General features: G+C 47.7%; 1 protein-coding gene across 3 annotated transcripts in view; it reads left to right on the forward strand.

Annotated features, from left to right (window-relative positions):
* The window catches only part of PNPLA7 (patatin like phospholipase domain containing 7), a 117,653-nt gene that overhangs the window by 51,366 nt on the left and 41,283 nt on the right, over positions 1–25,004 (forward strand). For all 3 annotated transcript variants that reach the window (XM_069032100.1, XM_069032101.1, XM_069032102.1), the window contains 6 exons: positions 7,627–7,687; positions 10,225–10,374; positions 19,283–19,346; positions 19,812–19,980; positions 21,065–21,247; positions 22,245–22,363. In XM_069032100.1, coding sequence (XP_068888201.1) covers positions 7,627–7,687; positions 10,225–10,374; positions 19,283–19,346; positions 19,812–19,980; positions 21,065–21,247; positions 22,245–22,363 — 746 coding nt within the window. The remainder of the gene's footprint in view (positions 1–7,626; positions 7,688–10,224; positions 10,375–19,282; positions 19,347–19,811; positions 19,981–21,064; positions 21,248–22,244; positions 22,364–25,004) is intronic.

Here is a 25,004-nt window from a genome sequence, read left to right on the forward strand (position 1 = left end):
ATTGTGTGACATGAGGGAAATCGTGCTCTGTTAGTCCAGGCAGTAATTCCAGTTCCTTGAGCTGCAGTGTACAATCCAGAGAAGTGGAATGGCTGATTCTTGGGGAAGATCCACATGATTGCCTTCTGTTTTGTCTCCCAGACAGCTGCTTTGGTCCTGGGAGAGACAGGAGCTGATCTGCTGGGATCTTCCATGTGCCCAACCGTAGCTGAGGTTATTCTGAGGGCTGAAACAGATGGGTGAGCGTGGGGAGCCTGACCTCAGTTATAAATAACAGCCAAAACTTCTGATTTTGTGCCCAGAAACGACAGATGTTGATTTCTAGATCCTGCTCAGTCTGCAGAAGTCAAGCCTACATTGTCTGGCTTCTCAGGAAAGCACCTCAACCTTGATTCACTCTGGATATGGCATCCTAAACATTCCTGATGGAAAGTGGTCCGTGGTGCCAGACTTTAATGGTTTTGTCCACCCTGATGCCCCCAGCTCTCTAGCACAGCCCTCAGGGCTCTCTGCCAGCCAGAGCATTTGCTCCCTGACAGCCTCTGTGCTCATTTCTGGTGCCGTTCGAAGCTTTCCAGCCTTGCAGGAGTGGAAAGGAATTGATTCTTTCTATTTTCATCCCTGCCTTCAGTTCTGGAAAGTAGGACAGGGAACCAGCTCACGATTCCTGGCACCACAAAGCAGCGTCGAGGCAGCAGTGAGAGCACAAAAATCTGTGAGCAGATCACAGAGATGTTCTAACATCGCTGCAGAGCTGGGATCACATTTCCTAGATTAGCTTTGCCTCTTCTGAGCTGAGTTAGTTTTTAGAATTCCAACTTGAAATTTAGACCTGCTGGTTGCTGATGGAAATGCTGCTGAGAAACTGCTTGGGAGCTGTGGGGGCTGAACTGTGAGACAACCTTTGGCGTGCTGGAAACGCGTGCTGAGAAATAGAGATTTTTTGCATCTTTCTTTTAATTCTCTGAGTCTGCCCTTGGGGTTTAAATATATTCAGAACCTGTCATCCACCTCCAACTGGAGTTGTGCTATCTTTATAAGAGTATTTGAACAGGGCCTCTCTGAAGTGGCTGGAGCCTTCCCCAGGGTTATCTGCCTTACAAAGTGAGCTCTGTAATGTGCCCTCTTTCCAAAATGCTGCCCACAGGAACTGGGCAGATTGTGCGTCATGGCTTCAGCTTGATGTGGCACTGGGGAATAGGTCAGGAGAGGCTGTGCTTCTGGATTTTTCTGTCTTTGTTCTCTTGGTCCATTCCAATAAGTGTTCCTCGACTGTAGGAGGAGTGGACATGAAATGGAGAGAAGGAATTCAGTGGGAATGCCGTGGTCACTGAGCAAAGCTGGCAGGAGCCGGGGTTTAATCAGCACCGGTGCCAGAATGACTTCTTTCTTCGAGACAAGATTGATCCCAAGCGTTAGAAGCTCAAACAGCCCCAGGATAAAGCTTCAGTTCCTCCGTGTGCCTCAGCAGCATTTGAAAAGGTGCCAGGAATTGTTTGAGGGAGCACTGAGGATTTGCTTTGTCACAGCGCTGATCAAAGTGGGAAGTTTCAATCGGAGCCCCCTTGCTAAGCTCCCTGATTCCAGGACAAGCCGGTGCTTATCTGATCTGGGGCCGTGTGAAGCTTCAAGAACACCCTGGTTTTATTCAAGCTGAGGATCTAATTTACCTCTCCTCCTCCCTTGTTCCTTAGAAGAAGCCCTTAAGAAAGCTGGTAGAGGATAATCTCAGCTCCTGGAAAGAGCTCCCAGAAGCTGTTCTGTGGATTTGTGTGGGTAAAATGGCAGTTTGCACTATTTTACTCCAGTTATTTTAGTTTTGCAGAACAGAAAACCTTTGGCAGGCCTGTTTTTCATGGCAGCTCATTCACAAAGCCCTTTTACAGGTCCTTTAACTAAATCACATCTGGATGTGAAGCTCTGCAATTCCCTGCTGTGGAGGCACTGGTAGATTGTCATCGAACATATTTAATTTCTCTCTGGTGACCAGTGACCTGTGTCAGGGGAGGTTTAGGTTGGTATCAGGGAAAGGTTCTTTCCCCAGAAGGGGCTGGGGCACTGCCCAGGCTCCTCAGGGAATGGGCATGGCCCATCCAACCTGGCCTTGGGCACTGCCAGGGATCCAGGGGCAGCCACAGCTTCTCTGGGCACCCTGTGCCAGGGCCTGCCCACCCTCCCAGGGAACAATTCCTGCCCAATATCCCATCCAGCCCTGCCCTCTGGCAGTGGGAAGCCATTCCCTGTGTCCTGTTCCTCCAGGCCCTGTCTCCAGGTTTCCTGTAGGCTCCCTTCAGGTATAATTTTCTCTAAATCAAAAGTTACCTAAAATGGAGCAAGCTTTGTTTGGATTAGTTGTTGTCTATCAGATAATTCAATTTGCAAGGCAATCCATAGCATTCACAGAATGAAATAAATGTCCACAGGAAAATATTTTCCAACTGAATTCTCATGAAAATCACTTCCAAAAGAGCTTTTTGTAAATCAGCTCTTGAGTTTCACAGCTGAATAGGAACAAAAGCTTTAACCAGAAGCCAGCCTTGGAAGATTAGCAGGGGTAGGTAATAGTTTGAAATATTTAAAGGGATTATAGGAAATACAGCACTGCAGAGTGACTGTAACCTCTTGGTGTGGGAATTACAGTGGCTATGGAGCAAGTGGTGCTCTGATAACACCTCAGCCCCAGGATGGATGGAGCACTCAGCTCTGTGCTGGCACCATCAACAGCAGAGCTGAAATCCTGCCTGGCCACATCCTGCTTTTGAAACAGGAATTAATCATCCTAAAGTAAGGAAATGCAGTCCCTTGGGATGTGGTGTTCAGGCCTTGCCCTGCCACGATTGCAGAGGCTGCAGGTCTGTGGACTAATTGAACATTAGTTAAGCAGAGGGAAAATTAATGGTTTCCCAGAACCTTCTCTGCAGCAGATGCAGGAACAGACTGTCCCATTAGACAGGAGAGATCTGGGGGCCTGGGGTGCTGAGGGAGCCTCAGCAGCTCTCACTGGGATGGAGTTGATCCAGAAACAACCATGAAGATGAGATGTTTGCAGGTAGAGGAGGTGGTGAGTGGTGAGCTGGGTCAGAGAGGTAGAACTGTGCTGAGGGAAGTGCTCTCCAACACCATGTGAGAAACAGAAATTCTTTGTCCTGTTTTACGCTGCATAAAAGTGTTCTGGAGAGTTCATCTGAAAAGGGGGGTGGATGGCAGGAGGAGGAGGAATAATGGTTATTTCCCTTGTAAAATGTCTTACCTGAACATCCTGCCCTGGGCCAGGGCTATGAGCTGACATTTGCAGTGGTGTCTTTGGGAGCTGGAGGGCTTTGGGGCTTTTGGAGAACAGCACTGATGCACCTGGAGCCCCAAGTAGCTTTTGAAATGGAGATTTACTCCATTTTTTAGACCTGCTAGGTCAGATTTCATCCTTGTGGCCTGAAAACTCTTGCTTAAGCTCAGGAGAGTGGGGTTTTGTGTGCTTTGGGGATATTTTCCATGGTGAACTCGGTCACCTCCCCAGCCTGGTCAGACCCCACAGCTCCAGGCTCACTCCATGAGCCCCTGTAGTGCCTCTTTGGGTGTTCTGTGACCTTCCTGAGTCACCTCCCAGCCTGGGCAGGCAGCAGTGGGTGGGAAGCTGTGTTCCCTGGCACAGTTTGGGGAGCTCTGAGCAGACCTTTCCTGACAGCCAAGTGTCCAATCCATGGCTCCACTGCTCGTTACTGTGATTAACTGTGATTAATTGAGCTGGGTGCACTCACTGCCACTGCTGTTCCTAACCATAAGGAAGGATTAATTCAACTGCCTCACCAACCAAAGCAAGCTCAGCTGCATCCCCAGCACGAGGGGTCCCAAAGTTGCGTTTGCTTTACAGGCAATTAACGATCCTCGCCTAAATTAGGAACCTCCTGGTGTTGTTTGATCTGTCTGGGCTCCGACTCGCTGCCTTCTTGTAGATTTTTCTTCAAGCCTTAAATTGAAACTGCCTGATCCTGTGCCAGCAGGAGGGGTGTTTGCAGGGCTGGGTGCTAGAAGAGACTGTAAAATCCAGGATGTGCTGTAGGGATGAGCACAGCAGACACTTCCGACTGGGAGGGCTGTCTAGCCCTGGGTGACGGTGACACCCTGGGAATGAGAGAATTGTGCTTGTGCAGATGCCTGGGAAGTGTTCTGGGCTATTCTGGCGCTGTGATTGGGAAAGACTGGTGTTCCCTTGGGAAGGGGTGCAGAAGGCTCTGGGAAAAGCAGTGCCCAGGCTGTGCCTGGCTCAGGAGTGCGGGGCAGTGCTGGGGGCTGCACCCCCAGAGGATGGACACTCTCTGTGTTGTCCAGGTCCTGCCCTACCTCTCTGCCTAAACCCTCACTGCCAATTCCCAGAGCTTTCTGTGAATTGTTAAGGTTGGAAAAGTCTCCCAAGATCGTCAAGTCCAACCATTCCCCCAGTACCACCATGATCACCACTAACCTGTGTCCCCAAGTGCCACATCCACACATTTTGTGAACACTTCCAGGGATGGTGACTCCACCACTGCCCTGGGCGACCTGTGCCAGTGCTTGACCTCCCTTTCAGTGAAGAAGGTTTTCCTAATATCCAGCTGAACTTCCCCTGGCACAGCTCGAGGCTGTTTCCTCCTGTCCTGTCACTTCTCACCTGGGAGAAGAGACTGAGCCCCACCTTGAATTTCTTACAAAATGACCAGGAGGGTTAAGGGACTGCTGAGTCACAGCCCAGAGTCTGCACTGAGGTACCCACCCCTATATCTGCCCTTCTGCCTCCATCTCCTCCAGACACACTTGGGATAACTGTTTCCCTTCAATCTCTGTCATTTTGCTCCTAGCCCGAGGGCTTATTCCTGCTTGTTCCTCCTCCTCCTCCCTGCCCAAGCCATCCCTGTCTTCTCCCAGATCCCTTGGCTTCCTTGTTGTCTCTTGGGCTGCCCTGAGCTGTGCTGCTCCTTCCCGTGCCCTTCTGCTGTGTGGGAGTGAGAATAAAGGGGCTTGGAAAGCTGAAGGATGAATTTTTCCTCTCGTTTTTCAGTTCTCCCCAGCTGCCCTGACTTTGGGGAGAGCTGCTCCCGGTGCCCTGCACAGTGAGGGCTGTGGGTCGATCAGGTCAGGTCTGTTCTCGATGGAGAGATGGAATTTGTATTGATTTCTCCCTCAAAAGGATGGACAAGTCCCTTTTAAAGGAAAACATTGCCTTTTTGTGGAAGGATATCTGGTGTATGTAATATAAAACTGTGGAAATTTCAGTTCTGAGCTCGGATCCCAAATTGATGTTCCTTGGACGTTGCCATGACTGCGACAGAGTGACTCATCCCGTTCTGGGGAGCAGCTTTGCTTGTTGTACAAAGTCACCAGGGAAATAATTTTCCCTATCTATACATACCAAGGCTGTAAGGTTTGCTCCAGCAAACAGGACAAATAATATTTCCTGGTAATAGGAGCAGCCAACTGGAAAATGAGACCAATAGGTTCTATTCTTAGTTCCATCATTAACCTTGGACATATTTTGTAACTTAGCTGGAGCTCTCCTTAGCTGCCTGTAAAGCAGAAAAAGTTATAAATACAGGAGATGGTTTTAGCAAGTAATTAAAATTCTGATGCTTAAGTGCTTCAGAAGTGTAAAATGTTCACAGCCCCTCCCGAAACTGCTGAAGGAAAGTCCTGCTCTGCTGCTGCGGGTTTAGGTGAAACCTGTGAGCTGGGTATTGAGCAAATATGCTCTGGGGGCAGATTAGCTCCTTTAGCAAGGGCAGTCAGTCTCTATTTTTGTTAAGAATTCCCTGTTCCCCTGAATACTCCCTGTAGTTGGGGCAGTTTTCCGTAGCTGCACGCGGTGCCTTTGGGGAAGCCCAGAGCCACAGAGCCTGGTGGTGTTGAAGTGGCAACGAGTTGTGTGGTTGGGTGATGGTCACATTCTGGTGTATTTTGGACAAAGGGAAGCATTTTAGATCCTGTCTGAGATTCCAGGATAAGGCTGGGAGCTTTCCTGCTGTCATTCCCACATCGGTGGCAGCAGGCATGGACACTGTGTGCCTGCTCGTGGGGCAAGTAAGATGCGCTTCCAAGGGGTTTATCGTGGTCACTGGGGAGATGTTGATGTGACATTTTCAGGATCTTGCAGTCATGGCTATGGGGCAGAACTGGCACAGGCTCAGAGAGGTGGGAGATGCCTCTGGATCCCTGGAAGTGTCCCAGGCCAGGTTGGACAGGGCTCTAAGCAACCTGGGCTAGTGGAAGGTGTCCCTACTCACTGCAGGTGTTGGACTGGATAGGCTTTAAAGGTCTCTTCCACTCCAAACCATGCTATGAAATCCCTGAAATAACCTTGGTTTAGGTTTTATCTGTGCTCTACTACAAGTCACCATGTGCTGGAAGCCTCCTGTTTGCTCTTCCCCCCTTTCCCGTAGAGAACTTAAAATATTTTAGTGCTTCATACACAGCGTTCCATAGTGCAGGGCAATTTGCTGCATCAGATTTCATTGTTAAAGCAAGATGTATAAATGATTCAGGTGGGCATCCTGACCTGTCTTGGTGCCCACATGGCCCTTTATTTGGAAGATGCATCCTGAAGTGCCTGTTCCTGTAGGGGCAGCATTTGTCCAGGTAACCTGGCTGCTGCTTGTTTTGCCTGTTAGCTTTGGAGAACTTTGGTTGGTTTTGGTTGTTTTGGGGTTTTTTTAATGTCCTATTTTGATCTTGAATTATTTGTCTGGGGGAGAATATTTAATGATTGCTCTGTTAATCCTTAAGGCATTTAAATGACTCTTCTCCTTATTTGGTAAAACATCTGTGTAGAGCTTTCTGAATAAACGCTGCGTTTTCCATGTCTGTCGCTTTTTGATATTGCAATGATTTGTCTTCTGCTGCCCCACTTGTCAGGAGTTATTGATTGTTCATGATGGAGAGAGGCTTGTCAGTTTGGAGATACGTTTGGCTATTGGAATATTAGTTTATATTGATGTGAGTCCTGCTGGAAAAACAGCTGGGAGAACATCTGTGCCTTCAAACATGAATTACCAGGCAAACATGATTGGAGGGGGACAGCAATTTCTTAGGGAGTTTGCTGTGATTCTGCAGGTGTTGAGGGGGTGTATTTATCCCTTTTTTCTTTTTCCCCAAATGTTTGAAATTGCCTACTGTAAACCATTCACCAGGACTGGGGAAGGGTCTGTCTGAACACAGACTTGAAGCTTTTTGAGCCTTTAGCACCTACAAAAGGTGTAGCTGTGCAGCACCCACTGAGCAGTGAGAGTGACTTAGAGGTGCAGGTGCACTGCAGAGAGAAATGAGGAGAGCTGAGAATGCAGTTTGACATGTTTCCCCAAATAATCAGGTTTTTTTCTTTTTTTTTCTTTTTCTTTCCCTAAAGCAAGTTAAATCCTGCCTGTTCTGGGGTTGTTTTGTTTTCTTGTTTTTCCAAATTAAAGTAAAACAAGGTAGGAGAAATCAAGACAAATGATCAGTCACTGTATATTACAGCCAGCAAAGAAGCTACATCTGCAAACCCTTGACTCTGTGTGGCTCAACTTGAGGGAACACCTTTAAAAAGTTTGGAAGCCTCCATGTGGATGCTCTCCTTCCAGTACATTCTGCCTGAACGTTTCTTTTTTTTCCTTTCTCTCCCAGGTTGTGACCAGACTTATTCACTTGCTGGGCGAGAAGATTCTTGGCAGTCTGCAGCAGGGAGGTAAGACTCATTCCTGGACTATTCCCATTGATGCTGGGGCTTCCTTGGAGCCAGACTTGCATCCTTAAATTTGGAAGTAGGCAGTGCATACTTGGAAAGGAAATTCATTGCTAAATTTCGGTCTGGAGAGGAGAAGGCTCCAGGGAGAGCTCAGAGCTCCTTCCAGGGCCTAAAGCGGCTCCAGGAGAGCTGCAGGGGGACTGGGGACAAGGGCCTGGAGGGACAGGACACAGGGAATGGCTTCCCAGTGCCAGAGGGCAGGGCTGGATGGGATATTGGGCAGGAATTGTTCCCTGGGAGGGTGGGCAGGCCCTGGCACAGGGTGCCCAGAGCAGCTGTGGCTGCCCCTGGATCCCTGGCAGTGCCCAAGGCCAGGCTGGACATTGGGGCTTGGAGCAGCCTGGGACAGTGGGAGGTGTCCCTGCCATGGCAGGGGTGGCACTGAATGAGCTTTGAGCTCTCTTCCCTCCCAGACCAGGGATTCTGTGGTCTGTAACAGCTGTAGATTTTTATTGGATGGTGATTTTTATTCTGTCTGTGTACACATGTTGTTTTTGGCAGAGCATGGTTAACAGGCTGTGGGGATGGAGTGATTTGCAATTGAGATAGAGAAGTGTTGCTGCCTGTGTGCAGTGAAATTTCCCTGGAATTTCTTGCAAGAGCAAAGTAAAGGGAGTATTGGAAACAGCAGCTGTAATGGGCTGTGGTCAGAGCACTGTGCTGAGCAGCAGCAGCATAAAGACTGACTTAAAATGCCTGTATTTGCAGTATTTTAATGGATTGTCTGGGAGGAAAAGGCCTGCCATGGGTTGGTTCTGAAGCTTTGTGTTTGTGGCAGCACCAACACAAAGTCTCTTTGCAGACTGAAGGGAGTAGGAGGGAATTATCCCAATTTTCTTGAGCAGCATTTAAAAGCAAGCAGATGCCTGTTAACTGCTGAAGATGTTGTGGGGCTCTTTGGTGCTGAGGAATGTTTGGGTTTTGGTTGGTTGAGGGGTTTTAATTACTTCAGTTGCTGGTTTTGCCAAATTCCAAGGAGACTGAAAATGAAGGCCACCAGTTTTCCCATTTGAGAGCAGTCTGGGGAAGGGAACCTGCTGTTTCTTCACCTGCTCAGCTTTCTGGGTGCAATCACTTGAGCACAAATACCTGGTGATAATTGTACTTTTAACTTCTGTGCCTGCTGAAGTGCCTCTGTGGCTCAGGGCAGAGTCTGGGAAACAGGGCAAAATGGAGGAAACAGAGAAGGTGGGAGGAAAATTAGTGAGAGTAACAGGAGTTCCATGAGAGAATCACCACTGAAGTTCTGAGGAGGGAAGGGCCTGTGGAGATGAAGGGGTTGAGCTCTGATGTGTAACCTGTTTGAACCTACAGATATCTTCTTGAAGATCACCAAAAGGAGGGGGAGAACTATTTGATGTTCTGTGCAGAGCTGTTTTAGAAGATTTGAAATGAATAACTCAATTGCTGAATATATTTTTTAAAAGTTTATCTGATATTTCTTTGTGTCCTCCAGTGGTCTGTCACTCTGGCACTGAGCCTTTGGATGGGTTTGCACAGGGGGTATCAATTTCCATATGCCCAGCTCAAGAATTCATCTTGATGGTACATCTTAGGCCTTTGCTGGGTGAAATGAGATAAGCAGGATGTGAAATCCTGACTTAAATCCAAAATATTTTGTGTACTTGGAGCTGAGTCAACAGGCATTAGCAGCAGAGTGAGATTTTCTGAGAAGGCTCAGCTAAAGAGAAAAAAGAATAAGAACAGTTTGTAGAACATTGGCTTTTACCTGCTCTCAGCTGTCTGGGAAGATCTTGATCTTCCTCACATGCATTGCAGATTTCTCTCAAAACTGCTTTTCCTCTGCCTGGACTCTCTGTCCTTACTCACCAAATTACATAAGATATAGTTCCCAGGTATTTGCTGCTACTTCAGAGGTTCTGTATTTTATTTTAATACTCCTAAGTCCATATCTGTAAAGCTCTGCATCTTGGAGAGAAGGGCAAACAGGTGGAGATGCACATTTTCTGTAGGAGCTTTGCTGAAAACAGGTATTTCCTTCCTTGCTTAGGAATACTGAAAAGAAAGGATTGATAATTTTTGGAATATTTTAATACTGACACCAGGTTTGGGGGTTTTGTTTGTTAAGCTAATTCTTCTTGTGGGCTAAATCAGTTCCAAAGTTGTGGTAAAGGGATTTTAAGTGCCTTTTAACTTTGTTAAACTTGTTAAACTGTTAACTTCCTCAGTCAGGTAAATGCACGTTTCATTGAACATATTCCTGGCATGTTTTTAACATTGCCTGACTTCAACCCACATATGCTGTACCAGCAACCAAAAATGATGGAAAACTGATCTTTATCCTGTTAAAATGCAATATGTGGGGACTCTGCTCTCCCGTGCTGTGCAGCTCTCTGTTACATTTCTCTGACGTGGAGCAGTTCGGTGACACAGTGACACTTTCCCTCCTGCCTGAAGGTGATAATCCATTGTTTGCAGCCTGGCTGACTGATGGCAGGTGTTTTCTCTGTGGGCAGGTCATCCTCTTGGACTGCACAGCTCCAGCAGCAAGTGGGATGCAGGGAATCCTGCCAGCAACCTGTCCACGGTGGCGATCATGCCGGTGTCCGAGGAGGTGCCGCTGACAGCCTTCACCCTGGAGCTCAAGCACGCCCTCAGTGCTGTGGGTGAGTGTTCCCATCTTGGCATCACAGCAAACAAACTCTGCTTGTCATTTTAGAGTGTCGTGGCTGGGTACTGTCACCTGTCAGAGGGGGGTTCATGCTGTGTTAGGGGGTAGCAATACCTGGGGGTGGTCGCAGGGCTGGGGAAGGAGGTTTGGGAGAGAATCCTGTGGCCTTCCAGTGCCTTATAAGAAAAGGAGAGGGAGGGACTCTTTATATGGCCAGGTCCCCACAAGACAGTTGGGGAATGGTTTTAAACTGGGGGCAGGATTAGATCAGAGATTAGGGAGAAATTCTTGTGAGGGTGGGGAGCCCCTGGCACAGGGTGCCCAGAGAAGCTGTGGTTGCCCTTGGATCCCTGGCAGTGTCCAAGGCCAGGTTGGAACTACCTGGGATAGTGGAAGGTCTCCCTGCCCATGGACAGATAATCTTTAAAGTAATTTCCAGCCCAAACCATTCTGTGATTCTACAGCAGTGGTCAGGATGAGCCTTTTTCATGCTTCCTGTTTCTCTATTCCCATCCTTCATGTGCATTTCATTATAGTTGAAAACTTTGTTGTCTTAATGACCTGGAAATACTCACCAGCCTCTCTGGCCCTTGTTTTGCCACCCTCAGTTCCCCTAAGTCACTCCAGGAGACACATCCCATACCAGGGCACTGTTCCCACGGCACTTGAGAGTCTGATTCTCTCCAGCTCATGGGTGAGAGTCTTTCAGACCTCCTCAGCTGAAAAGCTTCATCCAGCAAAGGGTTTCTTAGGCAGTTTTCTTGTGTTGTGGTTGCATGAGTGGTAAGCGTAAGACTCGGTGGAAGATGCTTGTGGAGGGGATCCAGATTGGCACTGGAAATCCAAAGTTTAGTCTGAAATCATTGTCCCATTTGTTGCCAGCTTGTTTGTCTGTCTCATGCCCACAAAACCATGTGTTCAGCTCACAACTGAGTCATTAATTGCTTTATCCATGGGTGAAGTTGCTTGTGCAAGTTCCAGTTCCTCACAAACCCATGTATTTAATTCAGAATTCATTTTTTGTTCATTACTGGTGTTTGACATTTCCTGAACATCCTCTTCTCATCCTCAAATGCTGTTACAGATCTCTTGAGTGAATCTCCTTTGAAGAATTATTAGTCTGCTCTCTCATGGCTTATAATTTTTTTAAGTACAGGTTACCTGCTGCTTGAGGTGTAACCACTTACATTTCTTGGTAATTTCCTTTTTGACTTTTGGTGTCTGGAGCTGACGTTCCTGTTTGTGCTTAAAAATCTTCTGGGTGAACAGGCACAGGAAAAAGCTGGTGGTGCTTGAGCTCTTGAACCTTCTGAAGCCTGAATTTGTGTGCAACTTATGGTGGAAACTCATTGCAGTGAGAACTAATTTGTGGGTGTTTGAAGATTTCTCTTATTTTGGAGATGGCAGAGAAATGTTACATCCATAATGGAGCTGTGTTGCTAATGGGGACTCCTTAGGGATCACTGCCAGCTTGTTTTGATGTGTGACAACACTAAGAGCCTGTAAATAAAACAAACAGAAACTTAAGTAGGTAGATGGACTGTTCAGGATAAAAATACCCATTTGGGCTGAAAGCAGCAGGCACGTGCCAAGGGGGGAGTTTGGTGGGGTCACTCGGCCTTTCCTCCTTCACCCTTCTCCTTTGCTTTCCCTGGGCTGACGCCTGTGCAGTGCTTGGCAGCTCGAGATGGTTCTGTACACCCTTGGCACCTGAAGTTGTTGCCAAAAGGGAGCAGACGGCTGCAGTGGGAAGAGGAAAGTGTTGTGGGAAAACACAGGGAGCCATCTGGTCCCAAACACCGCTGGCACAGGAGCTCTCTGGCCCTGCAGCTGCCACTCCACACCCAGCCCGAGCTCCCTCAGCCCCCCAGAGCTCCCAGGCAGTGCAAAACCTCTGCAGAGCTGTGCTGGGGCTGTTGGCAGCCTGCAGTTCTTCTTTCTTTATTTAGCAGAAGCAGCATTCTCTTTTTTCCTCCTTCTTATTTTTTTAAACTTGTAGCTTTTGTATTTTCTCCTTTAGCCTCTGCCTGAGTTTGTTTGGGTGCTCCCTCTCAGTGCCTCACAAAGTGCTGGGAGCCACGTGCAGGTGGTGCTTTGCTTTCAGGGAAGGGGCTGATGTTTTGGAATGATTTTTTTTCTTCTGACTTCCTGCAACAAAAAAATGAACTGAGCAGTGGAGTGAAATTTTGATTTGTTTTCAGGTGGTTTTGCTATTCACCTGCACATTTGACATGAGGGGAACTGTTGCCCAAAGAAGCTGCCCCATCCCTGGCAGTGCCCAAGGCCAGGCTGGACATTGAAAACATTCTCTGAAAGGAACTCTCCCTTTGGAAAATAAGGGGTTTGGCTGTGTAGATTTGCTGCACTTCACATTTTTTTGGTGTTTGTTTTTTGGTTTTTTTTCCTTGAGCCAACCTTTTTTCTAGCTGTAAGTTAAATGGCAGCATCTGATTACAGTACTTGACTTAACATTTAATCCATATTTAACATTTCATCCATATAATTTCATCGCTCTGAGCTTCAGATAAGTTCCAGAGCAGTGGAGAGCAGCCTTGATATGTGGGGAGGTAAAAGCAGCTGGTTTTAGCTTTCTTTTGCAACTTAATATATTTATTATAGAAAATTCCTTCCCCTTCATGTTAATATGAACTTAGCTGGATATTGCAGTGATGCCTTGAATGTCCCTGCTTCAGGTTGGAGATGGGGATAGAAGGAATTAGGAGGATGCAGACAGGAACACTGAGACCCTTGCAGGAATCACCAGCTGCTGCAGCTCTGGGAAAGGAGCCTGGTCTCAGGATGCAGGCTGACCCCAATCCTGGTGGGAATTCAGGCTGGGTTGTAACACAATATAACACATTAAAGGTGGTTTTCCTTTTCCATGAGAAGGCTGTGGGCAGTGCTTGGAGTTGGAGCTGGTTGCAGGTGAATCTATTTAACAGGATTTTGGGGCTGGTTTTGGTAATTCTTAGCTAATTCTGTATTATTAAAGGGATATAAAAATAATGGCAACTAGAAAATCTCAGTCTGAGAGTGAGTATGTACTCTCCATAAAAACTGGATAAGTATTCAGAATCTTCCTTTCCCCAGGAAAAAGAAAAACCAAAACACTTTTGCCTGTAATGAGACAGGACTTTTTTGCTTAATTCCTTTTAGTGGTTGAATTAATTTTTTTTCCAAATTTCTTTTTTTTTTTTTATGTTCTGATTTGTAATGGGAACAGCTCAGGTGAGCAGCCTGCTCTCCATCAGGGATGCATTCTGCACACAGGGAGCACCAACGTGTGGGACCACCCACAGCTTTCCCCAACCCATTCGTGCTGGTTTCTTTGACATTTGGTGTTTCTGTGGTTTATGATAATTCACATATTGTTTCCAGACAGTGGGATTGTGTCCCAATTAAATGCTAAGGGATGCTTGTGCTTCCACAGAGCTTCCAATCACAGAATGGCCTGGGGTGGAAGGGACCCTAAAGATCACCCAGTGCCACCCCTGCCATGGGCAGGGACACCTCCCACTGTCCCAGGCTGCTCCAAGCCCCAATGTCCAGCCTGGCCTTGGGCACTGCCAGGGATCCAGGGGCAGACACAGCTGCTCTGGGCACCCTGTGCCAGGGCTCCCCACCCTCCCAGGGAGGGATTTCTTTCTAAATTAAACCTCCTCTCTTTGAGTTTGAAGCCATTCCCTGTGTCCTGTCACTCCAAACTTGTAACCAGTCTCGCTCCCTCTTTCCTGTACCTTCGGACCCTGCAAGGCCACAGTGAGGTCACCCTGGAGCTTCTCCTCTCCAGGCTGAACAATCCCAGCTCTCCCAGCCTTCCCTCCCAGCAGAGCTGCTCCATCCCTCTGATCCCCCTGGAGCCTCCTCTGGCCTCTCTCCAGCAGCTCCAGCTCCTTCCTGTGCTGGGCCCCGGGGCTGGGGCAGCTCTGCTGCTGTCACAAGCTGTGTGATGAAGGATTTATTTGGGACCTGGCAGCAGCAGCTTTCCACGGACCTTCCCTCACCTTGAGGCAGATACAGAATGAAAAATGCCCTGAGCCCTGTGGGCAGAGCAGGAAGGGCCTGCAGGGCACAGTGACCCAGAGGCTGCAGCCCTGCTGTCCCCTAGCTGTGCTGCAGGCTCCAGTGGGACAGCCCTGCCTCTGAGTCTGGGGCTTTGGCTCTCTGATGAAGGATTCTGTGGAATATCCAACTTCAGAAAGCAGGAACAGAAATTTCCAGCTCCGAACTGGAGTGCCAGGAAGGGGGACAGGTTTTTCTGCCATGCAGTTCATCATGCTGATGAATTCTGGTCAGTGCTCGTGATGTCTATTTTTATTATTAATTCTTTTCCTCTTAATCCTGGTAGAGCTGAGAGCATCTTTTGATAAGAAGTTCTTCTGCAGTATTCAGATTTTTCAAAAGTATTTGCCTGACTATTTTTTTGTTCCTTTACTGAGACCAGCTAAAAGACACCACATGGCTCTGCAAATTCTGGTTCTATGTGGGAGCCCTCTGATCTCATAGAATTTCAAACTGAAGTAGAGAGGGATTCAGATGCAACATATGTGTCTCTCTCATTCCTTTCTGCCCTTTAAATTTTCCTTCTTTTCAGTTCTAAAAATGTATAATGTAGAGAGCTCGCTGAAAAATCTTTGCTAATAATTTATTGGGGTTTTTGATTACAGTTCTGCCTGTCTTTACACACAAATTAGATTTAAATGTGAAATGTTCACTGTGGTGCCTGAACCCTGGCACAGTTTGGTATCTTTTTGCTGGGCAAGATCTTCGGACTTGCAAACTCATTTATCAGTTATGTGACTTTGCCACATAATTTTGTAGACTTTTATTAGGCCAAAAGTAAAATTTCTTTTGATGGGGTCCAAGCAAGTACGTTTGCTCTGCTAAAGTTTTTCTGTGGTGCATTTTGTACAGGCCTTGTCTTTTGATGTGGGTGTGTTTTTCAGGTGAGGTGAATTTGAAACCATTTCTGAGCCTCAGAAATTACTCTCTGCCCTCTGGGCTGCTCATTTCTCCAGGCAGCTTTTGGACCATGTTTTATTAGACTTAGAACTAGGACACCTGTACTCCTGCCCCTGCATATCTTAGAAAGTGATGTTTTGTTAGGAAACAAATGACCTAAGTGAGTACCTTGCTCATCCCTGGAAAGAAAGGGAGGGTTTTTGTCTCGTGTGATGCTTTTTCCCCTCACTGAGGCAGGAGGTTGGAAGCTTTGCTGCAGCCCTTCTCTTCAGTGCCCTTGTTTGTTAGCAGAGAAAATGAAGCAGATCTCTGGTATTTGCCAGTTTTTCCTTCCTTTCCCTTCTTTTTCATGGATTCTTAGTTCTGTACTGAAAAACAGATGGCTCTGGAGTACAGCTTTAGATGCTCTGTGAGGTTTTCCCAGAAACCACGATCCCTGTGCCTGGGGTGATGCCACTGCCTGCAGTTCTCTCACCTGAAGCACAGAAAACCTGGGATTCAGGATCCCTGTGAGTTCTTGGCTGACAGAAAAAATCCCCAGGCTATTGAAAGTCACCACCTCAGGCTTGAGAAATCCAAAAGGTTGTGAAAGCTGTGGATTGCTGGAGGCTCAGGGAATGGCTCTCAGTTTTCCTTGCTCTGATACTCCTCCCCAGCAATCTGCTGCTGGCTGCTGCCAGAGACACCACAGGGCTTGGAGAAATATTCCACGTTACCTCACATCACCTCTCCTCTGCTCTTCACTTTGAGCTGTTCACCCTGTGTCTGATCCTGCTGCCAGAGCACCCAGGGGTGCAGGGATGTGTCCCTGATGCCAACTCCAGCTGGAACTGCCCATGAGGCTGATTCCAGGTGTGGAGAGAGGCTGGCTGGAGGTGTGTGACTGTGATAATGCACTCGAAGGACACACTGACACATTGACCTGGTCACTCCTGCCTGCAGGTGTGGCTGTTTGAGGGCTGTGGAGTTGAATCATCACAGAATCATGGAATGGTTTAGGTTGGAAGGGACCTTAAAGCCCATCCCACCCACCCCCTGCCATAGGCAGGGACACCTTCCACTATCCCAGCTTGCTCCAAGCCCTGTCCAACCTGGCCTTGAACTTCCAGGATGGGAATGATGTTTTTTCATTGCTTGCTTGTTCTCAGCAGTTTAGTGGAAATAACACTTTTGTTGGTTCTGTTTGCTGAGCTCACATATGTTGGTGTTCTTGGTTGCATTAATGGTGGGGTTTTAATGGCTGATTAATTGGGAGCCTGCTAGAAATTGGGAGTGCAGAGCAGATGGTTGGTATTTCTGAGACAAAACAAGTTGGTTCTGTTGGAAGCATCACTGTGTTCCGTGCTGGGGATGAGTGAAGAAGGTCTGGGAATCTTTGTCCCGTGTCCCTGGCATGTGGAGGGATGGGATGCTGGGCAGGCTCCTCCCAAGCTGGCACAGCCAGAGTCTGTCTGGGCACCCTTGTTTGTGTCCTGTTCTGTGAACTGCTGATTCCCAAATCAGAATTGAGGTCTGGATAGGATTTCTAAGTCTCTCCAAAGCTCTTCTGGTGCTTGCTGGACACGTGTTGTCCACAGTCAAGGTGTGTCTGCCTGAAGGAGCACAAAGATCCACCCCAGCCCTACAAACTCTGCCTCTCCCCTGGGGTGAAAGCTGTTCTGGCTGCAGGTCACTGGCTTTGATGGTGTCCCCTGGGTTTAGTGGTGTCCACCTAGGGCTGGACCCCATTGCATCACCAGGGGCTGATGCTCCTGGGTCAGTGCCCAGGTAGGGGGTGACAGGCAGAGGTGCCCACGCTGCTCCCTTGGTGTTGTCTCTCTTGTTTGACATTTTTATTGCATCCTCAGCTCATTTGGCATTTCAGGCAGTTTGTCTTTGCTTGCTGAACTTCCAGCCCTGCCAGAAAGCTCTGTAAGCCACATATCCTGGAAGGATATTTAATCCACATACCTTTTCTATTTAGCTGAGAACTCTGACATGTTAATGAACACTGATGATCACTCTGCTGCTGAATGCTTGCAGAACTGCCCTGCCCTCTGCCCCTGCTGTTCTGTCCTGTGCAATGCCATCAGGATTCCCTCTGGGAATCCCATTATGCCATTCAGAGCTGTACCAGACCAACATTCACATCAGGTGAACAGTGAATCAGATAAAAGAATCTGCCAGTGTTAAAAATAAGGTGATAACCCCCTGTCCTAAGACTGGGGCTGTTCCCTGCAGTTGGGTGGTTCAAGGAGCAGCAGAGGGAGGAGGGAAGGGCAGGCAAAGCCCAGGTCTGTTCTGGGAATGATGCTCATTCCCTCTGCTTGGGACTTGTTGCTTTCATAGGAACCAATTTCCAGAACTCTTGTTGGAGGATGAGGAAGTCAAATTCTGTTCTTGAGATGTCCTCCTCTCTGTGCTTTCTCACCAGCTTTATCTGTTGGTCTCTGCTTAAGGGATATTTTTGTCCATTTCTGTTTGCTCTTCCTCGATAATCAGCGTAGAAAAGAGCAAATGTTATTTGGGTGTTGGAAAGTACAAGATGAAAAATGACACTTGGGAACTTTCTCAAGTCTGAGAGTAAAGTCAGTTAAAGCAGAGTGAAACCTTTGCAGTGGGACTTGAGCACTGAGGGGGAGATGAGTTGGCCCTGAAGGTCAGGACAGCCCGTTCCAGATCTGTACCTGTGGGCTTTGCTTTTTGAACACATAGGTGGGAATTTGTGACCTTCTCCCGTGTTGGTTGTTCACAGTTCCTTGATTTTTACTGAACTCGTTATAACCTTGCCTTGAGACTCCTCACATAATGAAGTGTTTTGTTATTTAGTACATAAATTTCAGTTCTGTTGTTAATGAAACAATGAGGGATTGCACAATGAAGACATGAATACAAAGCAACTGCTCTGTCATGTTCTGTAAACGTGAATTTCTCTCTCAGTAAGAGACAGGTAATATTTTCTCTAGGTGTGCAGTTATTCCCTTAAGTTTTCTTTTCTTTGCATTTTTTTTTGTATTTAACTGCAGTCACTCTGCAACCTCCACCACATATGGCACAAATTGCTGCAGCAATAGAATTGCTAATAAGAAAATTTAACTAAAGTGCCTGCAAGAAGGCACCAAAATTCAACTCAGATCTGAGGTTGTTGCCAGATGTGTCTGTGTCTGTCTGTGCCCTACAGATTTGGGGATGTCTTTGGGGTTGGTAGTGCTGTGGGTTCCTGCTGGCATGTTGAATAAGTGGTAATGCTGCAGAGAGCTTGAGGATTCACCTGGAGGGTTGGTTCAATGCAGGATGAACAAGTTCTGGATTTTGGGAGGTCAGTGGAGTGGCTTTTTTCTTTGAAACCAGGATCCTGAGCTTCGTGTGGCTGTAAAGGTCTGTGATATTTTGAATGCTGAGTTTATGAAAATGCAGCTGCAATAGGAGCTGTCACCAGAGCCAGGCTGGACAGGGCTTGGAGCAGCCTGGGATAGTGGAAGGTGTCCCTGCCCATGGAATGGAATGAGCTTTAAGGTCCCTTCCAACTCAAACCATTCCATGATTCTGTGATCCTGCATGACACCAAGGAATGGGATAACAGAGCTTGCAGGTTGTGACTCCTGGGAACAGGGAGAATTGGAAGATGTATTCCTAGAAAAGTGTGAAAATTTTTGTGAAGACTTTTTGCCAGCTCTGGTCAATGCACTGATCCATCACTGCCTTCAAAGCCAATTCATGGAATTGAATTCTTGGAATCATAGAATGGTTTGGGTTGGAAGGGACTTCAAAACTCATCTCACCCCACCCCTGCCATGGGCAGGGGACACCTTCCACTATCCCAGGTTGCTCCAAGCCCCATCCAACCTGGTCTTGGACACTGCCAGGGATCCAGGGGCAGCCACAGCTTCTCTGGGCAGTTTTCTCCAGGAGCTCAGGAGCTCAAGTTCAGGTGTTCACAGATGAAATTCCTTGTTCCCCAGGTCCTGCCCTGCTGCTCACCAGTGACAACATCAAACAGCGCCTGGGCTCTGCTGCTCTCGACAGGTACCTGCCCTCGTCACTGCTCAGGGAGATGCAGAGAGACACTGGACTGCTCTTAGAAATACACAGAGTTTGGGAGTAAAATCCTGTCTTCTGACATACATTGAGCCTTCTGCTCCAGGTGTTGGAGACAATAATGTTTCAAGAGTATTTGGTGCAGATGTGGGTGGGTTTTTTCCACCATTACTTTCTCACTTGTGAAATTGGAAAAGCTGAATTGCTCCAAGTGTGCTCATTCCTAGGGATGCTGGGGGAGCATTACTGAAGGGAGGCATCACTGCATCCTCTTGCCATGGTGTATCTGTCTAATGGTGTAAATCCTGGAGAAACAGAGCCAGCAGGAGCTTGGAGCAGATCCTGGCTGAGCAGGAAATACAGGACTCTCCCTGTGTCAGATTCCCCTCTATTCTCTTGGGAGCTGTGATGTAAAACCAGTTGAATTCCCTGTTTTTTCTTGTCTGTCCCCAGCATCCACGAGTACAGACTGACCAGCTGGCTGGGCCAGCAGGAGGACATCCACAGGATTGTGCTGTACCAGGCTGACAGCACCCTGACCCCCTGGACCCAGCGCTGCATCCGCCAGGCCGACTGCATCCTCATCGTGGGGCTGGGGGACCAGGAGCCCACTGTGGGAGAGGTGTGGGAACTGCTCCTTCCCCTCTTGGCACTGGGAGCAGTCCAGGTCAAAGCAGGTTGCTTCACACTCGTGCATTTTCCCGGGTTTAACACCCAGTGAGGCATAAATAATGAAGTATTCCTGAGAAATGCCTGTTAGGAATAGCAAAAGAATTGCATGAGAATCCTCTGAAATGGCAAGTTTTATGTGGGAGTACTTCCAGCAAAGTTCTTTTCCTCTAAAGAGTCATTTTTGGCCCATGGTAAATCAAAAATTGCTTTGAAGCTTTACGTGTCTGCTCAGAATGTCTTTGGGTCTCCACATAAAGGGAGAAATTCTTTTCTGCCTGGATGAAATTTATGGTGTGTGCTTAGGAAAAAGTAGATCTAAATTGCAGTGTATGAATTATTTATTATATTTTATTACAGATTTTAAGCTGTAATTTTTCCCCCCCCTTACTATCTATTTTTACAGTTTTATATTTTATTACCAAAGTCTTCTGACCAGACAAAAATTCCGCAAGAAATTAAAAAAGAGATCACAGGTGGGGTTTTTTAGGATGCTGAAGTGCTGAGTCTGACCTGCAAAGAGCCTGGGCTGGTCCCACGTGCAGCTTTCGTGTGTGTCCCGTTGTGTGGGCTCTTCCTGCCTGCACGTGGGAGGCAGGAAGCACAGGCAGAACAAGCTGCCAGCAGTTGCCTAAAACAACAACAAAAAATTCAAAATCAGAAATGCAAGGAGGAAAAAAAAAAAATGGACTGATGGGAAGGGAAAGAAGAAAACACTGAATATTTGTGGGCTCGAGTCTGACTCGGGCAGCATCTCACGTTGCAGGAGCAGTGCCTGCCTGTGCTGTGCATTTAATGGCCTGGTTTAAGTCAAAACCAGTCAGGTTTGAATCCTTGGCTGATTTTAGACTTCTGTGTGCTGTGTAAGCCCAGAGTTAACAGCGTTGTTGCCTAAATAAATCATGTTTGGGGGTTCTGCGTGTGCAGAGTTGGATTCAGGTGGGAGTAGGGGTGTGGGGTGTGTGTGGATGAATTTCACTGAGGCTGGAGCAGCCAGCACTGATTGCCCTTTCCTTTGGTGTCCATAACTGCTGTAGCTGGAGAGGATGCTGGAGAACACTGCAGTGAGAGCCCAGAAGCAGCTGGTCCTGCTCCACAAGGAGGATGGGCCTCTCCCCTCCCGGACCGTGGAGTGGCTCAACATGCGGAGCTGGTGTTCTGCTCACCTCCACATCCACTGCCCACGCAGAGTCTTCTCCAAGAGGAGTCTGCCCAAGCTGGTAAGAGATTCCTGATTTGGTGGCTGGTCCCTTGCTGTCCCTCACTTTTGTCTGTAATGTGTGTATCAAGGGGGATCTGGGATAATGACACTCCATGATATTCTGGTATGCCGTGGGTTCTCTTTAAATCTGCCTGGCCTCAACTGGATTCAGGAAGCAGGGATAAGGGAGCCAGGTTTTCTCTATGGATGCACACTTGGCTTTTTTACCTCCTGAAAAGGGTAATTTCGACATCCTGAAATGAGTAACACTGTCTCAGAGTCCCCAGTCAAAGGTGTGTACAGGCCATAGAGTCCTTTTTGTTGGAAGGATCCCTGTGCTTCCCAAAGCCATGCTAAGTATAAGGCAGAGGCAGCCTGGGATTGTTCCTGGATCCCAGGAACATTGTCAAGGAAGAGAAAGAGCTCCAGAGGAAATGCTGTACTGCCCTCAGCAACTCTAAAAGACTGAGAGAGGCCACTGGTTACTAGAATTGTTGGGGTGGTTCACAACCCTCTGTTCCTTTGGAGAAGCGCTGTAACAGAGTCACCGACAGCTTCAGGCTGGAAGGGACCACTGGAGCTCCTCCAGTCCCTCCTCCCTGCTCAGCAGGGTCCCCTGGAGCAGTCACTAGGATTGTGTCCAGATGAGTTTGGAATATCTCCACTGAGGGAGAGTCCACACCCTCTGTGATCTCTGTTCAGGGCTTGATCACTGCACAGGAAAGAAATTCTCCCTCCTGTCCAGTGGAACTCTTGGGCATCAGTTGCTGCCCGTTCCTCTTGTCCCATTGCTGGGCCCCACAGAGCAGAGCCTGGTCCATCCCTGCAGACAGGGACAGACATGGATAAGATCTTTCTCAGTCCTTTCTTCCCCAGGCTGAGCAGCCCCAGCTCCCCCAGCGTTCCCTCACAAGAGAGAAGCTCCAGTCTCCTCATCTTTGCAGCATCTTTTAGCAGGCTGCTGTTGGCTGACTCTGCCCTGCTGTGCAGTGACCATGCCTGGCTCTCCTCTGCAGGTGGAGATGTATGAACGTGTGTTCCAGAAGGCCCCGGACCGTCACTCTGACTTCTCGCGCCTGGCCCGGGTCCTGACGGGCAACGCCATCGCGCTGGTGCTGGGCGGCGGCGGGGCCAGGTAGGGCATTGGCCCGGCCATCCTGGGCTGGATGGGGCTCTGAGCAACCTGGCCCTGTGCAAGGTGTCCCTGCCCATGGCAGGGGGTGGAACAGGATGGGCTTTAAGGTCCCTCCCAACCCCAACCACTCAGGGATTCTGTGCTGGTGCATCTATCAGATCCGAGAGCCCCTCTGTCCCTGGGCTGTGACAGATCCCTCAGGGTGACAGACATCCTGGGACACCAGCACTGCTCTGCAAGCAGCCTTTGGGGGAGGAGACACTGAGGAATTACACAAACTTAGCCTGCTGGGGGGATTTGTGCAGGATTTCTGCAGAAGGAACACGAGTGTTTGTGACCTCTTGAGGCCCCTCATAATGGTTTAATACCAGGAGGTGACCAGGGCACGAAAGATGACGTTTCTTTCTGTTGGCCTACACTATGGACTCTTTTTCCCTTATGGATTCTTATATTAGAAAATGGCTCACAGTATTTCAAAGCTCTTCAAACTTTGAGCAGTAAGGGGAATTATGTCCTCTAATGGAGAATGTTCTCATCCTTATAATCCTCCAAACCCCCAGGTACCCATACACTCTGACAGCCTTACCTTACAGAAAGAGTGTTTTTGCAGACGCAAGGACAAGGTGTGTGCTGAGCACTCTGTTAGAATTCCATCTGAAACCCCCAGTGAGCTTTAGAAATAAATTATTACTGGCATTTTTCTTTGGAATCCCTTTTTACTTGGAGAGTTTTCTGTTGAGACGGAATTGAGTCGCCCTTTGTCTCAAGCGAGTGCTGCCTTTGTTGTCTCCATCACTGTGTTCTTGAAGCCCTGCTTTAAAAGAGTGCTTTGAAATACAGCTCTCAAAAAACTAAAATCCCTAATTTGCACGCAGTGTGTCTGTTTAAGTGCACAGAAATATCACATTTTTGTCGTTGGGCCAGCGCGCGCTTCGGGGGAGCCTTGGCTGCAGGAAGGGTTGGAGCTCCTTTGTGCCAGCTCCTCCTGAGCAGTCACCGGTGCTGAGACAGCCAGAGCTGGTTCCTTGAGTGTCTCACAGGTGCCTTGATCCTGCTCCCTTTCACAACCCCTCACCTGAGCTGGTTTCAGGATTTCATTTCCAACACAAGCTCTGTCCTGTGGAGACACAAAGCAGAGCAGCAGAGGGGAGCTTCTGTTTTATCTCAGTATCTCAGGAGGCTTCTCATCCACTGATACAAAGCGTTTGTGGTTTGTTCTTTGTTCCCAGCTGATATCTCTGCCTCTACCAAAGCCTGTGTCATGCTAAATCTGTGCACTCCTGTACTGCTGGCAGCACATTTTTCTCGTTCCCTTCCTTCCTTCTGTAACACTGCTGTAATTTTTGCCAAACTGTTTATTATTTTTTTGTTCTACTACTTAATTTGCAAGCTCCCACCTGCGGGTGTGCAGGATCCGAGGTAAGGAGGAGCAGGGTCACTGAGCCTGTGTTGGTCCTGTGTTGTCCCTCTCTGCAAAGCTGCTCTGCTGCTGTGCTGGCTTTGGGGTCTCTGGATGCTCATCACCCATTCAGCAACGAGCCATGGGCCATTAGCCATCAATCTGCTCATTTCTGCATCCCTGAATGGGGAGGACTTGAAGAGGATTATGGCAGAGGGGATAAATGGGATATTTCTTCCTTCTCTGGAATGCTTTCTATGCCATGGACTGAAATGCTTGTTCAGGGGTTCCAGGCTGGCACAGGGGATGGTGTGAGCATTGTGTTTTCCCTGGAAAGGTACAGAATGCTGTTCTAGTCATTAAATAGTCATCTAAATTGTGGTTAGATAAAGATTTTTCAAAGTGAGAATGTAATTAAGACTGGGGAAAGACAGAATTACTCTGAACCTCTGCCTTTGGAAGGGCAAAGTAAATTCTTAGATTGCCCATTTCTACTAACAAGAGAATTTCAAGAGATTAGATTAGGTACTTAGAATCATCCTGTGATTAAAGCACAGTCAGACTAAGAATGTCTTCATGGGTCTCTGCACAGACTGTTAATGGCCTTTGGATAATAATTGCATGAGGAACCTCCCAGCTTGCTCTCAGAGCAGGAATCATGCTGGTCACACAGCCAGGGAGAGGTAACAGTGACAGGGGCTGCCTAGTGGGTATTTGTTCAAGGTATTGTGTTCTGTGACTCCAGTAATATCAATTATTTAGTTGTTATTTTGGGAATGTTTGTCTGGCTTCCCAGCGACAGCTGGATTGGGAGGTTTTACCAAGAGCAGCTTCCTAGTAATTATCATTGTGGTTTGTCATGACAAAAGGCTCATAGGAACTAAAGGTTTTCTTTCTCCTGTGACCATAAAAATAAAACAACTTGAAGTGATACGGTTCTAAAATTACAGTGTTTTGCTTTTGTTAAATGCTAACTTAATTTTACTTAGAAACATAGTAGAGTTTGAGGGAAGGGAAAGGGGATTTGTGTTTAGGAAAACAAAATCTTTGAGGTGTAGTTGCAAGAATAGTGACACATCAAGCCCTGCAACAAAGGCATAAACCTTCCATAAATAGTTGTCCTGACCTTTAGCCCTCCCACGTACAACCCTTCTTTGGTTTGCTGTGGTTGTCTTAGCAAAGCTGTTTGAAAACTAAAATTTCTAGGGAGTAAATAATTATTACAGAATTATATGGGAATCC

The sequence above is a fragment of the Aphelocoma coerulescens genome, chromosome 17 (genome assembly GCF_041296385.1).
Source record: "Aphelocoma coerulescens isolate FSJ_1873_10779 chromosome 17, UR_Acoe_1.0, whole genome shotgun sequence".
Classification (NCBI taxonomy): Eukaryota; Metazoa; Chordata; class Aves; order Passeriformes; family Corvidae; genus Aphelocoma; species Aphelocoma coerulescens.